Below are 22503 nucleotides of genomic sequence, written 5' to 3'. Positions count from 1 at the left end.
TCAGAGTTGATCAACTCAGAGTCTGTTTATAAACTCGGAGTTTGTTGGACCTGCTTCCTGGAATAGGGCCCTGATGTCTCTGATAAGAGGAAGAGAATAAAACCCTCAGGAAGGTATGAATGCTCTTAAACAGAATTCAACAAGGCTGCCTCCATCTGCTGAGACCAGGAGATGGTGTCTTATACGGCAGTTGAGAAACTAAAGCGCATAACTTCAGAGCTCTAGCTTAGACAATACTGTTTATTCATAATGGACTTCAGGTTTGCTATTTTGCCCCTCCTCTGGGTCCTTAACAGCTGACATGTCCTTCTCTGAGCTTTCACCTTCTTGCTCTAATGTTTGTCCATCGTAAAATCCTGTCTGCCTCAAGCAGCCTTCTGTCAAACCATGCATGATCCTTATTAGTGCAATGAGTGACCGCACAACCCAGGTTTAGGGTCATATGAAGTCTGCAGGATGCAGTTTCATAAAAAAGCTTGACTATGAGAAGTTATGTTAAAACAGTGTTTTAGTGTCCAGATCTATTTCAGGTGTGTTTTAATATTTTTTAAAATAAAAAGAAATTTCACCAGAAATCTACACAAACATGAAGCAGTTTCATTACATCACATGATTCTATGATCACACAAATCCCGATGTCCGCTATAAAATCTTTTACACGCCGGACGCGTTGCGTTAAAACGACACGAAATTCCAATTTGTTTGGATGCAAACTTGTCCTCATAAAACAAATCCTCTTCATAAAAATGCGTGAAAAAAATTAATTGAATTAAGAACAGGTGAGTCTGAGAAATATTTTTTAACACATTCGCACAAACTTTACGCGTCCGGTGTGTAAAGGCTTTAAAGACCTTGTTTGGGGCACTTTCTGTAAACAGCTTAGTGTAGCGGCATCAGTCTTTATTGACAGACTGTTTAAAATGAGCTTTTTCAATATGAATAAAATAAAGAAAAATGTTCACATTGTTTATTAAAATATTTGAAACATCTCTGTGTGTCTTCAGCACCCAAAGAATCAGTGGAGATCAGTGAGCCAGTGAAGAGAACTTACATCGGCTCCATGAGAATCGACAACCAGAGGTTCCTGCCGGAGTACGAAGATCCCAGCAGCGCTCAGTTTGCTAACCTGTCTGCTCAGGTCGGCCAACAGGTGAGACTTTACAGACTCAAAGCATCATGGGAGTTCTCTGCATTTACTGTGTCACATGTAGAATTCGTGAGGCCTGGTTTGTCAAGAGACAGAAGAATAGTATGAAATATGGAGTGCTTACATATTTATTAGACCACCTTTCATAAGACAATTTTTTTAACTATAATTTGGCATCTTAGTGAAAAAATAACATGCTTTACAATTTTCTTGATGCTTTTTCTGTAAAACAGAATTGAAAATGTATGGATAACAACAATGATTATATTTAAGCATTAAAAATATAATTTTGATTAAAAAGCTTGAATATTCTAGTGGATTAAACATCACAGACACACAAAAATAATTTTGGTAACCAGTGCTGTTAATTTAAGGCAGCTGGGCATCAGCTTTACGCTGAATGATCTAATAAATCTGCTGAGCACAGTGGAAAAAATGATTGAGATTAGAATATTTGCAACGTTCTAATCTCAAACTGATCCCCAGGCTTACTGGTCACAGGCCTTCTGTCAGAATGACCTGACAGGAAGGCAACAGTAATTTAAATAACCACTGGTTACAACCAAGTTATGCAGAAAATAATCTCTGAATGCATAACACACTGAACCTTGACGCAGGTGGGCTACAGCAGCAGAAGACCACAGCAGATGTCACTCCTGTCAGCCAAGACCAGGAAACAGGTTACAGTTTGCACTGGCTCACCAAAACTGGACGGTATGAGACTGGAAAAACATTCCCCGGCAGGAAGACTCTTGATTTCTGCTGTAATATTTGGAAGTTAGAGTCAGAATTTGGGGTGAACAACAGGACGTCACATCTTCATCCGGGCTTGTGCCAGCAGTTCAGGCTGGTAGTGGGGGTGTGATGGTGTGGGGGATATTTTCTTTGGGCCCCTCAGTACCAACTGAACACCATTTAAACACCCCAGCCTCCCTGAGTATTGTTGAACACGTCCATCTCTATATGACCTCAGTGTACCCATCTTCTGATGTCTGCTTTCACCAGGACGATGCACCAGGTCACTGGTTTCTTGAACATGATCAGCCAGTTTCCCAGTCATGGATTAAGCACGGTCCTAGACTAAAAGGAAAAAGTCAATGAAGCCCAAAATAGGAAAAAGTATTTAGTCCAGGATTAGACATAATCCCTGTACGGGAAACTGGGCCGATGAATTCACTGTAGATAAAGTCACCAGATCACAATCTGATTTGGATCATTAATGTGCTGCTAAAAAACCTGCAGCAACTGGGTCAACTGTATCCTGTCAATATGGATCAAAATGAGGAATGTTTCCAGCATCTTGTTTCACCTGTGGCACAAAAAAAAAAAGCATTTCTGAAGGCAAAAGAGGATCCAAGTCCAACCGTGTGCTAGCAGGAGGTAGCTGATAATATCTAGGATTAACTGCCCAAAAAATCCATTGCAACATGGTCCGTTTTGCTAAATGACTGTGTGCTATGAATCTGTATTGTAATCTTGATGTTATCACAAACCACTTCTGCTCTGCGGCTTCTTTTGTTGTGTGTTTCTGTATTGTTGAGGTAATCAAAGGAAGTAGGTGTAATTACATGTGACCTTTTTCTCTTTCAGCTGAAACTGATTTACTCCAAAAACTCAGTGCTGGCCAAATACTTCAACCACAACAGTATCCAGGCCTTCAGGTACTGTGAAACACAAACCTGACTGACTGCCACTGAAGGCCACAGGAGGTCTCGAATCTGGTTATTGAGACAGTTTGTATGCGCTATGTGTAAAAGTTCCCAACTTTATGTGTGAGCTATTAGACAGGCAGTTTTAATGTGGTGGATGGTTTATGCCCAAAATGTTGAACTCTTTTTTTAAATGTTGCCCTTCAAAAATAAAATCTGTATAAATCCTCTGTGTGTGTACTTGTGCTGCAGTGAGGGTGACAGCGGTGATGACAGCATTGTGGTGTATTACGAGTCAGAGTTTGATGTCCCCGTCCCTCAGCAGACCTCGCTGGATGAAGCCATTGGATCTGTGGAACCTCCCACGGGAAGTCAGTGGGATCAGCAGGGACAAGGGCTGCAGAAACCCACAGACACTCTGAACATCAGCAGCATCACCGCACAAGGTTTGATGGCTCACAGATTCACTCAGTTTACACTTTTCCACAGGTTTGTTAATCATTTGTTAGCAACTTTATTAACCAAACAATGCTTCCATGTTTTATGGAAATTACCATGATTTAGTTCATGTCAAATCATTAAAGACTCAAAACTTGCAGTCAGTAATCTTAACCAGTATTACAATAGCATTCAAGCTTTAGCTGACTGTGAGGACTTAACCATTTACAGCTCTACGTGTATTTATTTCCTCTAGTTCACCGTTTTTTTTTTGTTTGTTTGTTTGTTTGTTTTTAAACATATCCTGACCAGAAGCTTTAGCAAGCAATTCAGTTCAGTTCAATTTGTATAGCCCCAAATCACAACAGTCGCCTCAAGGCGCTTTGTATTGTGGGTAAAGACCCTACAATAATACAGAGAAAACCCAACAGTCAAAACGACCCCCTATGAGCAGCACTTGGTGACAGTGGGAAGGAAAAACTCCCTTTTAACAGGAAGAAACCTCCATCAGAACCAGGCTCAGGGAGGGGGGGTCATCTGCTGAGAGGGGGGGGGGGGGGGGGGGGGGGGGGGCTGAGAGGAGAGAAAGACATGCTGTGGAAGAGAGCCAGAGATTAATATCAATTAATGATTAAATGCAGAGTGGAGTATAAACAAAGTAAATAAGATGAATGAAAAGAAACAGTGCATTATGTGAACCCCCCAGCAGACGAGGCCTATAGCAGCATAACTAAGGGATGGTTCAGGGTCACCTGATCCAGCCCTAACTATAAGCTTGATCAAAAAGGAAAGTTTTAAGCCTAATCTTAAAAATAGAGAGGGTGTCTGTCTCCTGAATCCAAGCTGGGAGCTGGTTCCACAGAAGAGGGGCCTGAAAGCTGAAGGCTCTGCCTCCCATTCTACTCTTAAGTATCCTAGGAACCACAAGTAAGCCAGCAGTCTGAGAGAGAAGTGCTCTGTTGGGGTGATATGGTACTATGAGGTCTTTGAGATAAGATGGTGCCTGATTATTCAAGACCTTGTAGGTGAGGAGAAGGATTTTAAATTCTATTCTAGATTTAACAGGGAGCCAATGAAGAGAAGCCAATATGGGAGAAATCTGCTCTCTCTTTCTAGTCCCTGTCAGTACTCTAGCTGCAGCATTTTGGATCAGCTGAAGGCTTTTCAGGGAGCTTTTAGGACTGGGGTTTAATCCCGGGAGCCGAGATTCCCGGGAAATGCGATCAGAACCATTTCCCGTTTCCTGGGAAACGTTAAGACGGGAAACCGGGGAAAAAAGTCGCGCGAAAGAAAAGAAAGCTTCAGAATGTTACATTTAAGGAAGTATTGAGAGAAGGGTTCGTTTAATGCCAGAAGCATTACTCTTCATTTCAGGCACGTTCAGCCTCCGTTTAAGGCTTCAGCCTTCATCTCAAGCGTTTTAATAGAGGTATTACACAGTTGTACTTTTTTCCTCTTTACTGTTGAAATCGTAGGCAATGTGTTTATCCTAAGGTATATTGTATTATATAATTTTATATTATTATATATTGTTATATTGCATTATATAGCCTATAAAATATGCCTGCCCTGAACAATAAAGAAATATCTGTTTAACTTCGAGTGTTTCTTTTCCTCGTTTGCAGCTGCTAACTCACAATCATGAATTAGGACACGGGCCTAATGTGTGAAGAAATTATCATGAAATAGATTACTTTAACATATTTCGCTTTTAAAATGGAGTTGAGTAAAATGTATATTTTTAAGGATATAAGGATTGGCGGCTAGTTTTTCAAAAGACGATTCACAATGAACCTACTTTAACTCTTAGACACGGCGTTATAAAATTGTTGTTGCCAAAATGGCAATGACCAAGTCGTAGTGCATTACTCAAGGCCCTGTGTTATGTCATGTTATAGTGTAGTACGGTAGTTAACTTTTCAATGACTATTACAGCGTTCCACTGGTGGAACGGTGTGCACGACAGCGCGAGTGTCTGAGCCATTATCAATGCTGTGTGGAGATGGACCGTATTGTTTTGCACCAGCAATTGTAAAATTTCTTGGTATAATTCCATGAACAATGGAGGAATATTCAAATTATATTTAAGGGAGTGTTGAGGAACGATACAACACCGCATAGCTCGAGCACTCCAATGCCGAGATGTAGGTTTTATTGCATTAATCAAGCCAACGTTGCCCCCTACTGGGCATAACAGGACATAGCTGGAACGCTACCTCTACAATATCAGAATAGGTTAAGCCCGACACAGGCTACAGAAGGCCTAATTAAAATAAAGAAAAAAAAAAATTTTCCCGGGATTCCCGGGAAATGGCTCGTCTTTTCCCGGGATTTGATTCATGTCATTTTCGGGAAAAATATTAAACCCTATTTAGGACAGCCTGATAATAATGAATTACAATAGTCCACCCTAGAAGTCATAAATGCATGAATTAGTTTTTCAGCATCAGTCTGAGAAAGGATGTTTCTAATTTTAGAAATATTGCACAAATGCAAAAAAGCAGTCCTACATATTTGTTTAATATGTGCATTGAAGGACAAATCCTGGTCAAAAATGACTCCGATTTCTCACAGCAAAATTAGCAAAGCAAAATTATTGTCTACATGCTCTGTGCCAGATTTGCTGTGCCAAGACGAGCTGTATTATAGGCTCCTGTTATTCATTTTTAGTTTTAAATTTCATGGCCCAACAACACCGGAGCAGACAGGCAGGAAGTCCCGGGGTGTGCGTCTGTGTGTGTGCATCTATAATAAAATATAAAGGCACACAAAAAAAAAAAAACAAAAAAGCCCCGGACCCAGGGCCAACCATACACGCACAGGGGCCGCACACGCAAAGGCTGCGCACGCATGCACACACACACACACACATGCATACACACACAAAGACAAAGGCACCATAGGACACATTCATCCACTCATCAACACATGTGGGTGAATGAGTACCCCGCAGTGTTCACCTTTTGTTTGGTCTGCTTTGTGGATGAGTTCCTGAACCTGTAGTAAGTGGTGCTTTCTGGGCACATGGTGGTTCTGTAAGGAACTGGTTCAGACTCCCAGTTTACTTCCAACTGGTAATCACTCAACTGTCACCAACAGATGGCAGCTTAGACAGGAAGACACACATACTCCATGAAGAAGCCACATGTCTTTGAATATCTGTATTTTGAAAAGCGAAAAATTATCTAAGTTCACATATTAGTCTTTAAATTTGGAGCACTGTACTCTCTGTTTGACAAATCTTAAATTAAAGTATATCTGACAGGCATTTGGATATTTTAAAGATGAATGTCGCTTCCAGTGGTTAATACAGTCTTTAATTTAACTATTATCATATTAAATGAGCTTCTAGTGACAGTGACCAAAATCATGCAAACATGAGTTTTAATCACAATGCTCCATTCTATTCATCCATTCAAAAATATATTTCTTTTCATTGTTATGCCAACAATTGTCAGGTCTATATTCCACTGAAGCACCAGCCTCTCCTCCACTGCCTTATTAGCATCAGGGGTTGGATGCACTAAAGTTTCTGAATTATGTTGTGTAGTTCCAGTAGCACCAGCAGTATCGCCCTGCCTTTCCTCTCTGGCCCCATGATAAAAATCATTATCACAAATTTAGATGTGAAAATGGATCTGACTTTAAAACTCGATACTCAGGTAGACACAGCGGTAAAATCCTGCTTTTTTTCACTTGCGGCAGTTGCCAAAAGTCAAGCCTCTTCTGTCCAAATACAGTCTTGAAACTATAATACGCTTTTACAACATCTCATCTTAAATACTGCAGTGTGTTTTTTATGTGAATTAGCCAGGCCTCCATTGCTCGCCTACAGCTGGTACAAAATGCTGCTTAATCTGGTGAAACCAAGCGACAGCACATCGCTCTAATTTTAGCTTGTCTTCACTGGCTTCCAGTTCATTTACAAATCCAATTTAAAATCCTTTTATTTGTTTTTAAGTCTCTTTCCGGTCAGGCACCATTGTATCTGTCTGAAATGCTGCACATATTCTCTAAAGTCAGCAGACTGCATGATTTTATTTCTTCCAAAGACACAACATAAACTCAGATGTGAGCTTTCAAAGTTGATTAGTTGCAGACGTTATGAATAATTCAGCTGGGTGAACAGTCAGCTGCTGAAGAAGGCACTTTAAAAGAAAAGCAAAGTGATTATGTAGAAATAATCTCTGAGGATGAAATAGGATCTTTTTTCTCCCATATTTTGTGTTTTGCTCTTGACTTTTTGCACTTTCCTTTTTAAACAAAAAAAGGAGATCAAAGTAAAAACATCTAAATAAAAGGATTCAAGACATGTGAAAAGTAAACACAATAAATCACTATGTAAAATATGTACAATAATGTGGCTCTATAGAGTAAAAATGCTGAATAAATTGAATGAAAGCAAAATAAAACAATACATTATTAAAAACATATTTTTGATTTTCAGCAATATTCATCTGAACATGTCGGCATTGTGTTGTGTTGTGTTGTGTTGTGTTGTGCTATGTTACTAATACATTTAACTTTGTGTTTGCAGCTATGGATCAGCGCTTGACCACGACCCCGTTAGCTGGTGAGATCTGGTTTTCTTGTTGGCATTCCTGTGTTCAAAGTTTGAATTTTAATCAAATGTAAACAGATTTAAGTTGGCTCATAATGTAAAGGAGCCTGTTTAAATATGTCGCAAAATGTGAGAGGGTGTACCTTCGTACCCTGGTGTAGATTAAATATACTTCATTGATTGTAGCACCACTGTGGCTAAATCTGCACTTTTGTCAACATATTTTCAGAGAGGAAGATCTTCAACATCCACGTCAGAAATCCGGGTCATGTGCATTCTCCGGGATTTCCAGGCTCTCTGTACCCTCCGAATATCAACATGCAGTGGAGGCTCCGGGCCGACCCGGGCCACCGAGTCCGGCTCGAATTTCACAATCTGGTCCTGGAGAACAACTGTCAGCACGACTTCATCAAAGTCTATGATTCACTGGCCCCCATAGAGAAACACGCTCTGACAGAGTGAGACAAATATCACTTTCCCAGAATTTAAACTGTCGCAGTTTGAGTAAACTGAATGTTTTGGTTTTGAAGGTTGGGTCTGACAAGAGACATTTGAAGATAGTTTGAATTACTAATATAAATGTTTGGCATTAAATATACACTGCTCAAAAAATGGCTCATTCTACCAGCAATGACACTGAGCCTAGCCAAACGCAAAACATTCAGAAATGATGAGGAGGGAAAAAATGTCAGCGACGTCCACTTTTAAAAACACCCCTGGTTTTTTTGGGGGGAAGTTGCTTCATTGTTGCCCCTCTAGTGCGCCTGTCGTTTGATTATCATCAAAGCAGCTGAAAGTGATTAAAGACCCCCTCTGCTACTTAACTGACCAGTCTTTCTGTCTCCGTGTTTATTCCTCAGGCAGTGTGGAAACCCTCACCACTCACTGTCCTTCATCTCCTCTGGAAACATCATGTTACTGACGTTTGTCACCAACAAGGAGAAAAACTTCCCCGGCTTCAGAGCAAAATACTCCCAGATTCCTCTGACTAACCAAAGTAAATCAAGACTCCGTCTGAGCTGGAGTCACTTCTTCATTTTTTTTTTTTGTGGGGAAAATAACTTATTTTTACTGGGACTTAAAGGCATGAAAATGTAAAACTGTGAGGAAAATACATGAAACACGTGTCAAGTAGTTGAAATGTTACGACTGATGTTTACAGCTTAAACATTGTAAAGTTAAAATAGTAATTTTTCAGTCAGATGTTTTGTCTGAAGTGGGATCGCTGTCAGTGTGAACTCCATCTACTGACATTTCTGGTCTTCTGATAATCATGACAAAAGGAAGATGACCACAGTGATGATCTGTCTGTTGTTCAGGTTGTGGCGGCGCACTGACTGGAGACAAAGGCCTTTTCTCTTCACCATTTTTCCCCTCCAATTACCCACCACAGACATCGTGTGTCTGGAACATTGAGGTAAATCCACGAGATTCCTACCTTTGATTTTCTTTTCTAGTGAGAAGAACGACACACCAACAGGCCCTCAGCACCACATACAGAGAAGCAGGAGTCTATCACAGTCCACAGGACCCAAGCTGCAGACTGTGCAAAGGTGCCTCAGAGACAGTCCAGCACATAACAGAATATAAGATGCCAGCTTGGACAGCATACACTGACAGGCACAATCAAGTGCCTTAAAAGTCCCCATTTCCTGGTGGTTTAGAACAGCAGTTTGCCACGGACCGCTCTTTGGTAGGCATAAATGGGACCCCAGTGCAGGACTCAGAAGACAAGACTGAACTCAAAAATACTCAGTTTTATTTGCTGGCAACACACAGATTATACTAAATACAGAGAGCGCTGCACTGGAGCCAGGAGTACAAACTAAGAATCTGAGGAAAGACATAGAATTAAAGAACACACAGCAAGAGGGAACAGAGAAAGACTCAAACAATATGTACACATGAGGTAACCAGGGGAGAGGAAACAGGTGGGACCAGTCACTGAAGACAAAACGAGGGAAGTAGAACTAGATATAAAACACAAGATACAAGTGACTATCAAAATAAGACAAGAACTAACAAACGCTGAGACCAGGACTAAGACTTGACACATAAACACATTTAATGCAGGTTACACTAAGGATTAAACACAGAGCTCAAACTAGGACTGAATAGAAATACTAAAGGAAATGAATAACCTATCAGCTAAAGCAGGCAGGGAACAAAAGACAAAGAAAACAGAGGGACATAAGATAAACATTACACAACTAAACAGGAAACCAGACAATCAAGGGAACAGGGCACAGAGACAGGACTAAGACAGACTGCAAACTAAATGAATTTAATGAGGAACCAAGAACTAGTATCAAAGCAAACAAATTCAAAACCACTAGGAAATAAGGTCATATAGAAAAGAAGATGTAGAACCTGAAAATAAATCATATCTTCAATTCAAAAGAACGAAACCACAAAACTCAAAAGACTCCATTCAAGACCCAGGGACCATGACAAAGGTACTTTGGGACTTCAAGTCTCAGACAGACAGCAGCTGCTGGAAAAACCAACAAAACACAGTGATGACTGACGAGGAGCAGAAGACTGTGGTTGTGATAGATGTGGACAGCAACATCAGAAAGGAGGAGTAAATGAAAAAGTACCAGGGGTTGAAAGAATGACTGAAACAGATGTGGAAGGCAAAGTCCATACATGCAGATGACAACTCGCTCATTGTTCCATCCATCCATCCATCTTCTTTTGCTAGTCCTGGGTCGCAGCAACAGCCTAAACAGAGAAGCCCAGACCTCCCTCTCCCCAGCTACCTCCTCCAGCTCATCTGGGGGGACACAGACATTCCCAGGCCAGCTGAGAGGTCTCTCCAGCATGTCCTGGGTCTGCCCCGTGGCCTCGTCCCAGTGGAACATGCCTGGAACACGTCACCCAAGAGGCGGCCAGGAGGCATCATTTCTCATGTCTCATTTATGTTACATTTGTTTTTCAGGTTGCAAAGGAAAAGTTTGTGAAGGTTCGATTCAAAAAGTTTTTTGTGGGAAGTCAAAGCAAACGGTGCCTCCATGATTATGTTGACATCAATGGTGAAAGGTCAGTAAGCAGCAGTTTAATTCCTCTTTATCCTTTACCTGTTTTGTCCATCATCCATGGTCATTGGATGATTGCAGCAGTTCCAAATTTAGACTGCAGAGCTGTGAGTCAGAAAATCTCAAATCAAGACAAAAACTCCCCAGCATCACCGTGACTTCAGTAGACCTTTGTGTGGCCTCTCAGTTCTGTCTGAAACAAGCTCCTCCCCCTTTAAACTGACTTTCTTTAAATGGACCGACTCCCACAAACAGAATGTTAGAGCAGCGGTGGGTGGAGCTATGTGCCCGAGATGACCATATTAAGGTTTTCCCCTCTTACTGACGTCATACAGAGTCCAGCGTAGAAAATGATTAGAGAGTTCTGAAACCTGAAATTTTGACTCACTGCACTTATACTGACTCTTAAACTGCCCATTTCTAACACTCTGGGTGAGGGCCACCGAGGCGGGATGACTGTCGCTGTGGATGGTTATATGTAGACACAATACTGGCCCATCCCTTGAGTTATGTGCCTTTTTTATACTTGGATGATTCACAGGTCAGTGTTAAGTGGTTTGACAAGCAAAAAACAATATTCCTCTAAAAGTGGTCGGGTACAAGGACTGGACTTAAAGACTTCCATTTATTTATTTGATTGTTATTGTTTTATTCCTGGCTTTGTTTGAATTTAGTATTCTCTTTTTGATTGTCTGTCAAAGCATGTTTAAAACTCTGCTTTTAAACTTTGCAATTTAAATAAAGTTATTATGACTGAAGACATGAAACTTCTTCTACTGGCCATAATTGGTTAATTGACTGGTACTATATACTATACGGCACTTTTCTACTATATTTGAAAACTCAAGCACTTTCTTAATTGTATTCACGCACACGTTCATAAGCACTTTAACCTAAAACTCTGATGGATGCATCAGGAGCTACCCCAGGATTAAGTTTCTTCTTCAAGATTACTTTGACATGCAGACTACAGCAGATGAGGATCATTGTTCGTTATTGTTCAGCAGAGCCAAACTGTGTCTGTGCACAACTGAAAGATTTAGTTAGCAGTTCCTTTCTGTTGTAGACTGTGTTGCACTAGGTTATGTGTACGTGTGTGCATATACTGTATATAAAAAGTCCAATTAATAACTATTTCTTTTTGTTGTAGGCTGTGTGGCAGTGACTTAAAGAGAACAGTGATCACCATCAAAAGTAACAAGGTGACCATTAAGTTTAACTCAGACTCCTCCTACGTCGACCAGGGTTTCACTGCTGAGTACGAGGCCTTCAACCGACCTGATCGTAAAGAGAACTTTTTTTAAATAAACATTTAATTAAAGGATTGCAGCATTTTCTAAAGAATGTAATGAAATGAAAGCTTTTTTTTTTTTTTTTTTTAAATCTTACCAGCTTGTCCGGGAAGGTTCCAGTGCAGCAACAACCTCTGCATCAGCAAGAGTCTGCAGTGTGACGGCAGGAACGACTGTGGAGACAACAGCGATGAGCTCAACTGCAGTGAGTCCAAACCATCAAACATCTTTCTGTAAAGTCTGAAAAGAGTTTTAAAAAAGGGTTTAAAAAGAAATTTGGATTAAACTCAACTGGAAATGGTCTCCAAAGAGCTGAGAGCCACAAATAGTTATATATTCCCCAATCGCCCTGCAGGCGGTCTTTGTCCTCCAAGCTCAGGTCCTCTACCAGAAACCTGGGAGTTTGAGGGGCCTGCACAGTATCTTAGCTGTTCCCAGGACTGCACTCTTCTGGACTGAGATCTCAGATGTCGTTCCTGGGGTCTGCAGGAGCCACTCTCCCAGTTTGGTGGTCAATGCCCCGAGTGTTCCCATTACCGCAGGGACCACTGTTGCTGTCACTGTCCACATCCTTTCTAGCTTTTCTCTGAGCCCTTGGTATTTATGGAGCTTCTTGTGTTCCATGTATGCCCTGCCTGCCCTGCCTGCTAGCATCTTGCACCCTGCTGTTGTGTAATGGATTGTCTCAGGTGCATCTCTGCACAGCCTGCACCTGGGGTCTTGCCTGATGTGGTAGACTCCAGGCTCAATGGATCTTGTGCTTCAGAACTTGTTCCTATGCTGCCATGATTAGTGACTGTCTCACTGGGGATGAGACTCCCTTACTGGGATAAATGTGACTATAAAAAGCAGCAGGCTGACCATTAAGTTTAACTCAGACTCCTCTGATGTCAACCAGGGCTTCATTGCTGAGTACGAGGCCTTCAACCCACCTGATCATGAAGAGGATTTATTTTCAAATAAACATTTAATTAAAGGATTGCAGCATTTTCTGAAGAACGTATCCAAATGAAAGCTTTTTTTTTATTTTATCAGCTTGTCCGGGAAGGTTTAAGTGCAGCAACAACCTCTGCATCAGCAAGACTCTGCAGTGTGACGGCAGGAACGACTGTGGAGACAACAGTGATGAGCTCAACTGCAGTGAGTCCAAACCATCAAACATCTCTTTCTCTAAAGCCTAAAAAGAGTTTTAAAAAAGCTTTAAAAACAAATTTGGATTAAATCTCTGGAAATGGTCTCGGAGGCACTGACAGCCACATACAGTCTCTCTCAGCACATTCTTTTCTATTCCACCCATTGCTGGGTTTTCTTTGTGTCTCAGCTTGGGGGCCAATGCATCTCAGATACAACAAAATAAAAACAGTCACTGTAAACTAAAATTATGGCTGCATGATGGGCTTGATGACCGTGGAGACAACAGACAAAGAAAACTGTGTTGATTCCAACAGAAACTGAAATTTGATGTATCTATTTGATCTATTTTGTATTTACTGGGATATATGGTGACTATAAAAAGTAGCAGGCTGACCATTAATTTTAACTCAGACTCCTCCTACATTGACAGGGCTTCACTGCTGAGTACGAGGCCTTCAACTCATCTGATCCTAAAGAGGATTTCTTTTCAAATAAATGTAACAAAATGAAAGCTATTTTTTATTTTATTTTATCAGCTTGTCCGGGAAGGTTCCATTGCAGCAGCAACCTCTGCATCAGCAAGAGTCTGCAGTGTGACGGCAGGAACGACTGCGGAGACAACAGCGATGAGCTCAACTGCAGTGAGTCCAAACCATCAAACATCTCTTTCTGTAAAGTCTAAAAAGGGGTTGCTTTTGTTTTTTTATCCTCGAGACTTTCAGGTCATACTCGGCACAGATGTTCCTGTATACTATGCCGGCCGCTTGGTTATCTTAGATCCACTAGACACTGAGCATTGCTGTTATGTGCTGCAGCCGTCTCCAATATGCTCTTCCAGTATTGCTCCATCTCCAGCTTTGATGGGGCTGTTCTCGTGTATGAATGTAAGAAGTAAGGCTAAAATAAAGCCAATGCCAATTTATTTATAGAGCACTTTAAAACAGCAAGCACTGACCAAAGTGCTGAACATGGAAAAATAAAACACAACAATACACAAAGGTAAAAGTCAACACCCAAAATAAGAGCATCAATAAAATATAAAAATAAAAATAAAATACACAATTGGTCAAGAGTCAGGATAAAAAAAGAAACTAAATAAATAAATAAATACACAACAATACAAATGTCAAACTCCTGGCGTTTGACCAAGCTTGAAAAAGAAGAATGGTCTTCATGAAAATACCTTGACTGGTATTTAAACAACATCTGTCTATAACAGTTTCTTACTGTGTGTCTCCTGTCATTCAGCTGTTGTGTTGCAGCAGTGCTCAACGTTCAGCTTCCGCTGCAGGAACAGACACTGCATCAATAAACTGAACCCAGAGTGTGATGGAGTGCAGGACTGTGTGGACGGCTCTGATGAAGCGGACTGTGGTACGTTTACCACACACTCACCCACAGACGGCTGCAGTCTGACATTTCTAGTTACTTGTGTATTAAAATCTGTGTTTGCTTTCAGAGTGTGGGAGGAGTCTGTACCGGAACACTCGTATTGTGGGAGGTGAGGCATCTCGTGAGGGTGAGTGGCCCTGGCAGGTGAGCCTGCACTTCAAGGGGCTGGGACACCTGTGTGGAGCCTCTCTGCTGAGTGACCGCTGGCTGCTGACTGCTGCCCACTGTGTCCAAGACACCAGAAGACACAAGTAGGAGCTCCTCCCTCTGAAGTGATAGGGCTGTGTGATTGATAAAGTGTGACCTTGAATCTCTGGGTTCTGGCATCTAAAATTTTAAAACCTCACCTTAATCACTCTCCTCAAAATTTCCAGACTGCTTCCCAGAGCACATAATATGCCTCCCTGTGGCTTTATCAATAGATATGTGGAGACTGTTTCACTCGATCAAATCCAAACCACATATTTTTTTTTAGGGTTTGAAATAATATATTTAACTGATTTTTTAAGGTCTTTTTAATTGTCTCAAAAGTAGTAGTAGTAGTAGTATCAACTTGCCAGTAACAAATGTTAATTCACCTCGGTCTATTTCCTTTAGAAATGTAAAAAATATCGATCATCTCACCTTGCTTGACAGACTTCATAGTCTTCCTAGTAAAAATGATTTATCTACTCTGGATGACCTGGTTACTCATTATAATAGTGGACTTCAGAACATCTTGGATGATATTGCTCCTGTTAAAACTCGAACTGTATATTTTTCTCATTCTGCACCCTGGTATACTCCAGATCTTTGGCTCCTAAAAGCTAAGGGTCGCCGTCTAGAGCGCCTCTTTTGGAAGACTGGACTTAAGGTTCATAAAGATATGTATGCCAACCATATTCAGGCCTATAAGAATGCTCTGTCCACAACCAAGGCTGAGTATTATGCCAATCTCTTTACATCTGCTGAAGCAAATCCTAAAATACTGTTCTCTACTTTAAATTCTATCCTCAAACCTCCTCATCTGCTATCATGTCATATGTATACTACTGAATATTGCAATAATTTTATGAACTTCTTCAACTCTAAAATTGTACAGATCCACAAGCAATTAGCCTCTCAGAGCCTTTCTGTACCTGCTTCATCCCAAATAGTCTCTTGTAATTCACCTAACATTACTTTTTCTAGTTTTTTGCTTCCATCCACTAGTGAAATATCTGCCATTATTCAGAAATCCAAAGCTTCCACCTGCCAATTAGATCTCCTGCCAACCTACCTGGTCAAAATTAGCTTATCACCTCTGTCCCCACTTATAACAAATATCATGCATCTCTCTCTTACTTCTGGTCAAGTTCCTTCGCCATTTAAAACAGCTGTTATTTCTCCATTGTTAAAGAAGCAAGGGGCTGATCCCAGTAATTTGAATAATTTTCGGCCCATTTCTAATCTTCCATTCCTTGCTAAAATTCTCGAACGAATTGTAGCCAACCAGGTTTACAATTACCTCTCTAATAATAATCTTTTCGAGGAATTTCAGTCTGGTTTTCGTCCTCTACACAGCACCGAGTCTGCATTGGTTAAAATCACAAATGGCCTTTTAATGGCAGCTGACTCTGGTCTCCTAACCATACTCATTCTTCTCGACCTTAGTGCGGCTTTCGACACCATTTCCCATCCAATCCTCCTCCACAGATTAGCTTCACTAGGTTTTACAGGTATTCCTTTTCTTTGGTTTCAGTCATACCTTTCTGGTCGCACCCAATATGTACAGCTCAAAACTGCCAAGTCATTCATCACCCCAGTCTCCTCCGGTGTTCCTCAGGGCTCTGTCCTTGGTCCTCTTCTGTTTGTTATTTACTTATTACCCTTAGGACATATTTTTAGGAAACACGGCATCCATTTTCATTGTTATGCCGATGACACCCAGCTCTATGTCTCTTCTAAACCAAATGCTCTTCTCCCCCCGCCTTCCCTTTCTGACTGTCTTTCTCAAATAAAATCTTGGTTTTCTGACAATCTTCTCAAACTGAATAATGATAAAACAGAAATCCTGCTGATTGGTGCCAAATCCACCCTTGCAAAATCCAATCACTTCACACTCACCATTGATAATTTCACTGTCCCCATCTCCTCCCAAGTTAAGAGTCTGGGTGTCATCCTCGATAGCACTCTTTCTTTTGAGGCTCATGTCAAAAACCTCACTCGGTCTGCTTATTTTCACTTACGTAACATTAATCGTCTCCGTCCTTCTCTTACATCTACCAGTACTGCAACTCTTGTCCACGCCCTTGTCACTTCTCGACTGGATTACTGCAATTCACTTCTCGCTGGTTTACCACTCAAAATTCTCCGTAAAATCTCCAGATGGTTCAAAACTCTGCTGCACGTATCATTACCCAAACCTCCTCTACTCAACACATTACTCCCATCCTTCAGGACCTACATTGGCTTCCAATAGACTACCGTATCAAATACAAGATTCTTCTTCTCACCTTCAAATCTCTTCATAATCTTGCTCCCCCCTACATTGCTGCTCTAATCCATTACTATACTCCCTCACGCCCACTTCGTTCTTCTTCGTCACTGCTCCTCACTATACCTTCTGTCCATTTAGCAACTATGGGGTCTAGAGCCTTTTGTCATATAGCACCCCATCTCTGGAATGCTCTACCGCAACCATTAAAGGTCATAAACAGCTTATCTCTTTTTAAATCTCGTCTAAAAACCCATCTGTTCAAACAAGCTTTCGGCCTATGACTCAGTGGGTTCTTGGATTTTATCCTGGTCTTAACTATTGTTTTGCTTTTCTTCAATTTTTTTTATTGTGTAATTGTAATTGTGCCTTCTCTTTTGCTCTTTTTATTTTTCATTTTTGATTGTTTTTTACCTGTAAGGCGACCTTGAGTGCCCTGAAAGGCGCCTATAAATAAAATGTATTATTATTATTATTATTATTAAAAATACATCAGTATTTTACACCCTAAACATTAAATTTCATGCTTTGAATCATATTTATCTAATAGAATCCAATTTGTCTATGTAAATGGGGAGTCTTCACACATTAAGGTTAATTACCACATGGTTCCATGCTAGGACCAGTCCTATTTGCACTATAGATGTTCTTGTACTCGGCCCCACAAATCTTAGAAACATGGTGTCTAACCAGATACTTACTCTGGATGGTATTACTTTGGCCTCCAGTAACACTGTGAGAAATCTTGGAGTCATTTTTGACCAGGATATGTCCTTCAATGCACATATTAAACAAATATGTAGGACCGCTTTTTTGCATTTTGCGCAATATTTCTAAAATTAGAAACATCCTTTCTCAGAGTGCTGCTGAAAAGCTAATTCATGCATTTATTACTTCTAGGCTGTACTATTGTAATTCATTATTATCAGGCTGTCCTAAAAGCTCCCTGAAAAGCCTTCAGCTGATCCAAAATGCTGCAGCTAGAGTACTGACATGGACTAGAAAGAGAGAGCAGATTTCTCCCATATTGGCTTCTCTTCATTGGCTCCCTGTTAAATCTAGAATAGAATTTAAAATCCTTCTCCTCACATACAAGGTCTTGAATAATCAGGCCCCATCTTATCTCAAAGACCTCATAGTACCATATCACCCCAACAGAGCACTTCGCTCTCAGACTGCTGGCTTACTTGTGGTTCCTAGGATACTTAAGAGTAGAATGGGAGGCAGAGCCTTCAGCTTTCAGGCCCCTCTTCTGTGGAACCAGCTCCCAGCTTGGATTCGGGAGACAGACACCCTCTCTATTTTTAAGATTAGGCTTAAAACTTTCCTTTATGATCAAGCTTATAGTTAGGGCTGGATCAGGCGACCCTGAACCCTCCCTTAGTTATGCTGCAATAGGCCTCGGCTGCTGGGGGGTTCCCATGATGCAGTGAGTGTTTCTTCTTCGCCCACCTCTTTTCACATTCTATAATTATTATATTCACTCCCAGGTGGTGGCAGCAGATGGCTGCTCCTCCCTGACCTCTGTTGTACTTTAGGTTTCTTCCTGTGAAAAGGGAGTTTTTCTTTTACACTGTTACCAAGTGCTGCTCATAAGGGGGTCGTTTTGACTGCTGGGATTTTCTCAATATCACTGTGGAATTTGTGTTTTTGGTTTCTGTTTTTGAAGATGTGAAAACTTTTTTTTATTCAAACTTTGTGTAAACTATAATAACCCAGATAATTTACTGTTAGATTGTTCAACAGTTCAAGATGACATTTTGGCATTAAAAAAAACTGTAACTGGGGTGAAAATGCACAAAAGGCTGCGTTGTCTTTCCTCAGCATCACACCCTGTTTAATTCTTTGGTTAAAAGCACATGTCTAAAAGTAAAGGTGACCCCCTTAAATATAAGTATAAATACATTTTAAAAGCAACTATCTATTTATAGTCTTAACAACTGATATAACTGTTTTAAATAACTGTCATATTTTTTAATTCAAAGTATTAGTTGACAGCACTGCCTGTTTTATTGATGCAGGCTCTCTCAGGCTGACAAATGGGAGGCTTTGCTGGGCTTCAACGTGCAGAATGAGACCAATGAGTGGACAGCAAAGAGGGGCGTGAAGCGGATCATCCCTCACTACTTCTACAACAAATATAACAATGACAACGACATCGCTCTGATGGAGCTGGACGCCAGCGTCAACCTAACCCAGCACATCAGTCCCATCTGCCTGCCTTCCTCCACCTACTACTTCCCATCAGGCCGAGACGCTTGGATCACCGGGTGGGGGAGTACAATGCTGGGAGGTGAGCTGATAATAATCAACAGAGTTCATATCTTTCCACACTGGAAGTGATGAGGATGTTTTTGTTTTTCTGAAATAAAGAGGAAGACAGATGTTTGGGTCGTTAGAATGAGCCGAGCTGCAACCACAGAAACTGAATCTGTGGAGGTCATTTGGTTTATGTTGCACTATTCTATCTCACTTTTCCAGGTTCAACAATACAACTTTATTGATTATGATATATAGCTGTTCATAAGATGTGTCTGTCCAGACCATATTTTTCACTCCACAGTGTGTACTGCTGGAAGGTTTTTAAGAGATAACAAAATAGAAGACAAACGAATGAGTTCAAGCTTTTAGCCGCTTGTCACAAGCTAAGATCACTTCCTGCCTTTTGAACCTCATAAACAGGATCAAACATCTGTTTTGTTATCCATCTACGAACTCTACAGGATATGATTTTGTTGTCTGTCAGGCGATTCAGCCACCCTCCAGAAGGCGAAGGTTAAGGTCATCAACAGTTGGTTTTGCGATCTTTTCCTGAGTCACACAGTCACAGATAACATGCTGTGTGCCGGAGTCATTTCAGGAGGCGTCGACACCTGTCAGGTACAAATCATTTACACATGCTTGTGTTAGTGAGAGGAAATATGAAATAATATGCTACTGCAAACAGTCCCCACCTGTTCCTCCTGATGTTTCTACAGCGAGCAGCTGTTTTCGGAACGGGGATCTAAAAAAAAACGAAACGCATATTCAGAAGCAGAAACACTTTATTGATCCCAGCGGCAAATTTCAAACCAAGACCAAAAACACTCTGATAATATAAAAACCAAAAAGATAAATTTATGGTATCGACATGGAAATTGTTATGAATACAGTTAAGGCGGTGGCTGTGATAATAAATATAAATCTAGAATATAAATCTGGAACATACTGTATAAATGTACACACCGCTTTTTTGCATTTTGCACAATATTTCTAAAATTAGAAACATCCTTTCTCAGAGTGATGCTGAAAAGCTCATTCATGCATTTATTACTTCTAGGGTGGACTATTGTAATTCATTATTATCAGGCTGTCCTAAAAGCTCCCTGAAAAGCCTTCAGCTGATCCAAAATGCTGCAGCTAGAGTACTGACAGGGACTAGAAAGAGAGAGCAGATTTCTCCCATATTGGCTTTTCTTGATCGTATAATTGCGTTTAACTAAATTGAAAAATGTTATTTTCTGGAGACAACAGCGATCAAATTTGGGTGCAAAGATTAAATGTTATTAGCTAATGCTAGCTTGTTTAGCAAGCTGAATACAACAAGGCTGCACACATATACTTGCTAGTTAGTGCTAATGCAATAACAAAAAAACAATATACTGGAAGTAACATTTATTGTGAGGGTGGTATCATACAGCCATCACAGGTTTCAGTTAATTTAATTCAATATGCCTCAAGAGGCACCAACATCATAAATGTGGCAGAGAACTCAGTTTTCTGAAGTAAACTTTAAACCTTAAGGAAAACCGAGAGGGTGCTTGATTTCAAATATTCAAATATTCACAACCTTATAGATGTTAATTGGGGGAAATTGGCTATACAAACTAAAATGTACTACTTTTGGTGTAAACATGAGACTCTATTGTGAGTAACTCACAGAGACATACACAGTAGGAGCAAATGATTTCTGTATAAGTTGGATACATTTACTGACAATATTAAAAAATAGAATATTGCCAGCAGTGGATTTCAAAACAGTTCAATTATACAATTTATTAAAAAAAAAAAACACTTAAATTTTATTTTGTCTCTAAGATGAAAACACATTTAATATGTTAATGGGACTCAGTTGGACATATTTCAAAGTAAATTGATTGATTTTAAAAATCAGGCTCTCCTGTGACTCTCCTCTGACTCTCAGGGTGACTCCGGTGGGCCTCTGTCTGTCGCCAACCCCAGTGGGCGCTTCTTCCTGGCAGGTGTGACAAGTTGGGGGAACGGCTGTGGTCTCATGTACAGACCTGGCGTCTACACCCGAGTTACCAACTACCGCAGGTGGATAAAATACAAGAGTGGACTGTAGCAACAGGAAGGTGGGCAGGTTTTCTGGATTACGGGAATTTTTCTTGGAAATGGAGCCAGATGTTGGAATTTTTAAACCTGTTTTTTTGTTTTGTTTTGTTTTAGTTTGCAAATCATATTTCATCATACTAGCAGAAACTGAATGTGACTGTATTTTTTCTGTACTTCTCTGAATTATACCCAGTTAAATGTCAGTTAAAATGCAGATAGTCTTAGTCTTTCATTGAGGAGTCACTGAACGTAATTTGGGATTTTGCAGAAACAGCTGGCTGTGAGTCCTTCCTTTGCCCTCAATAAATACCTGCAGCCTCATGCGTCTCACACACACATTCACACACATGGTCCAGTAGCTGTGACTACATTAGTCCCTATCAGTGACCAAGAAATGAACAAAATAGCTGCGGTAACTGAACTTAAAGATACTGGACATGTGACTAAAAAACAATAAAAAATGCATATGCTAGGCTACACTTTTGTACGGTTTTTAACCTCACAATATAAAGCGCCTTGTGATGACTGTTGTTGTGATTTGGCACTAAATTGCATTGAATTGAATAAATCTTAAAACAAACAAGAACACAATAAACAGAAATGAGGAACTGATCAGAATGTTAAAAAAAGGAGAGAAAGTTAACATCACCTGTAGCAGCTGGTGGAAACAGCAAATTTGCATCAAGTCATCAGGTCATGGAAGTCCCATCTAATGCTAATTAGATAGGATGTCTGGTCTGGAATACATATTTCCTCGGAGGTAGGAGCATCAGAAACCGTGAGTTTGTGAGTGTATTTATTTTTTTGGTAAGTAGTTTGCCTGAAGCTACTTCAGAGTTACTGCCTGGAGATCTATCTTGGATGCCTTCATTGGTGTCAGTACATTATTGTTTCTCTCTGACTTCATGCACTTCGAATTTTTGTATCTTTTTACCAAATCAACCAATAACTCTAAATTCTGACTCTCACAGCAGTTACTGTTAGTACTGCTGAAGAGGCCGGTTCAAGTGGAAGAAAGCAGTTGAATACTTGAAGTGAACCGATATTTACTAACGTAATGTT

At 40.5% G+C, this 22503-nt stretch overlaps 1 protein-coding gene across 1 annotated transcript in view; it reads left to right on the top strand.

The window, feature by feature from the left end:
- The window catches only part of LOC115783246 (suppressor of tumorigenicity 14 protein-like), a 28267-nt gene extending 6502 nt beyond the window's left edge, over positions 1 to 21765 (top strand). Inside the window, exons 3-19 of the mRNA XM_030733984.1 lie at positions 1005 to 1150; positions 2738 to 2808; positions 3049 to 3242; positions 7772 to 7807; positions 8025 to 8253; positions 8656 to 8792; positions 9115 to 9212; positions 10737 to 10837; positions 11984 to 12117; positions 12226 to 12330; positions 13161 to 13265; positions 13796 to 13900; positions 14508 to 14633; positions 14719 to 14902; positions 19128 to 19399; positions 19853 to 19986; positions 21290 to 21765. Coding sequence (XP_030589844.1) covers positions 1005 to 1150; positions 2738 to 2808; positions 3049 to 3242; positions 7772 to 7807; positions 8025 to 8253; positions 8656 to 8792; positions 9115 to 9212; positions 10737 to 10837; positions 11984 to 12117; positions 12226 to 12330; positions 13161 to 13265; positions 13796 to 13900; positions 14508 to 14633; positions 14719 to 14902; positions 19128 to 19399; positions 19853 to 19986; positions 21290 to 21451 — 2339 coding nt within the window. The 3' untranslated portion in view covers positions 21452 to 21765. The remainder of the gene's footprint in view (positions 1 to 1004; positions 1151 to 2737; positions 2809 to 3048; positions 3243 to 7771; positions 7808 to 8024; positions 8254 to 8655; positions 8793 to 9114; positions 9213 to 10736; positions 10838 to 11983; positions 12118 to 12225; positions 12331 to 13160; positions 13266 to 13795; positions 13901 to 14507; positions 14634 to 14718; positions 14903 to 19127; positions 19400 to 19852; positions 19987 to 21289) is intronic.
- Positions 21766 to 22503: the final 738 nt, after the last annotated feature.

The sequence above is a fragment of the Archocentrus centrarchus genome, chromosome 7, assembly GCF_007364275.1.
Source record: "Archocentrus centrarchus isolate MPI-CPG fArcCen1 chromosome 7, fArcCen1, whole genome shotgun sequence".
In the NCBI taxonomy this organism is placed as follows: domain Eukaryota; kingdom Metazoa; phylum Chordata; class Actinopteri; order Cichliformes; family Cichlidae; genus Archocentrus; species Archocentrus centrarchus.
The sequence above is the reverse complement of the archived record's forward strand: the minus strand, read 5'-3'. Positions and strand labels throughout refer to the sequence as shown.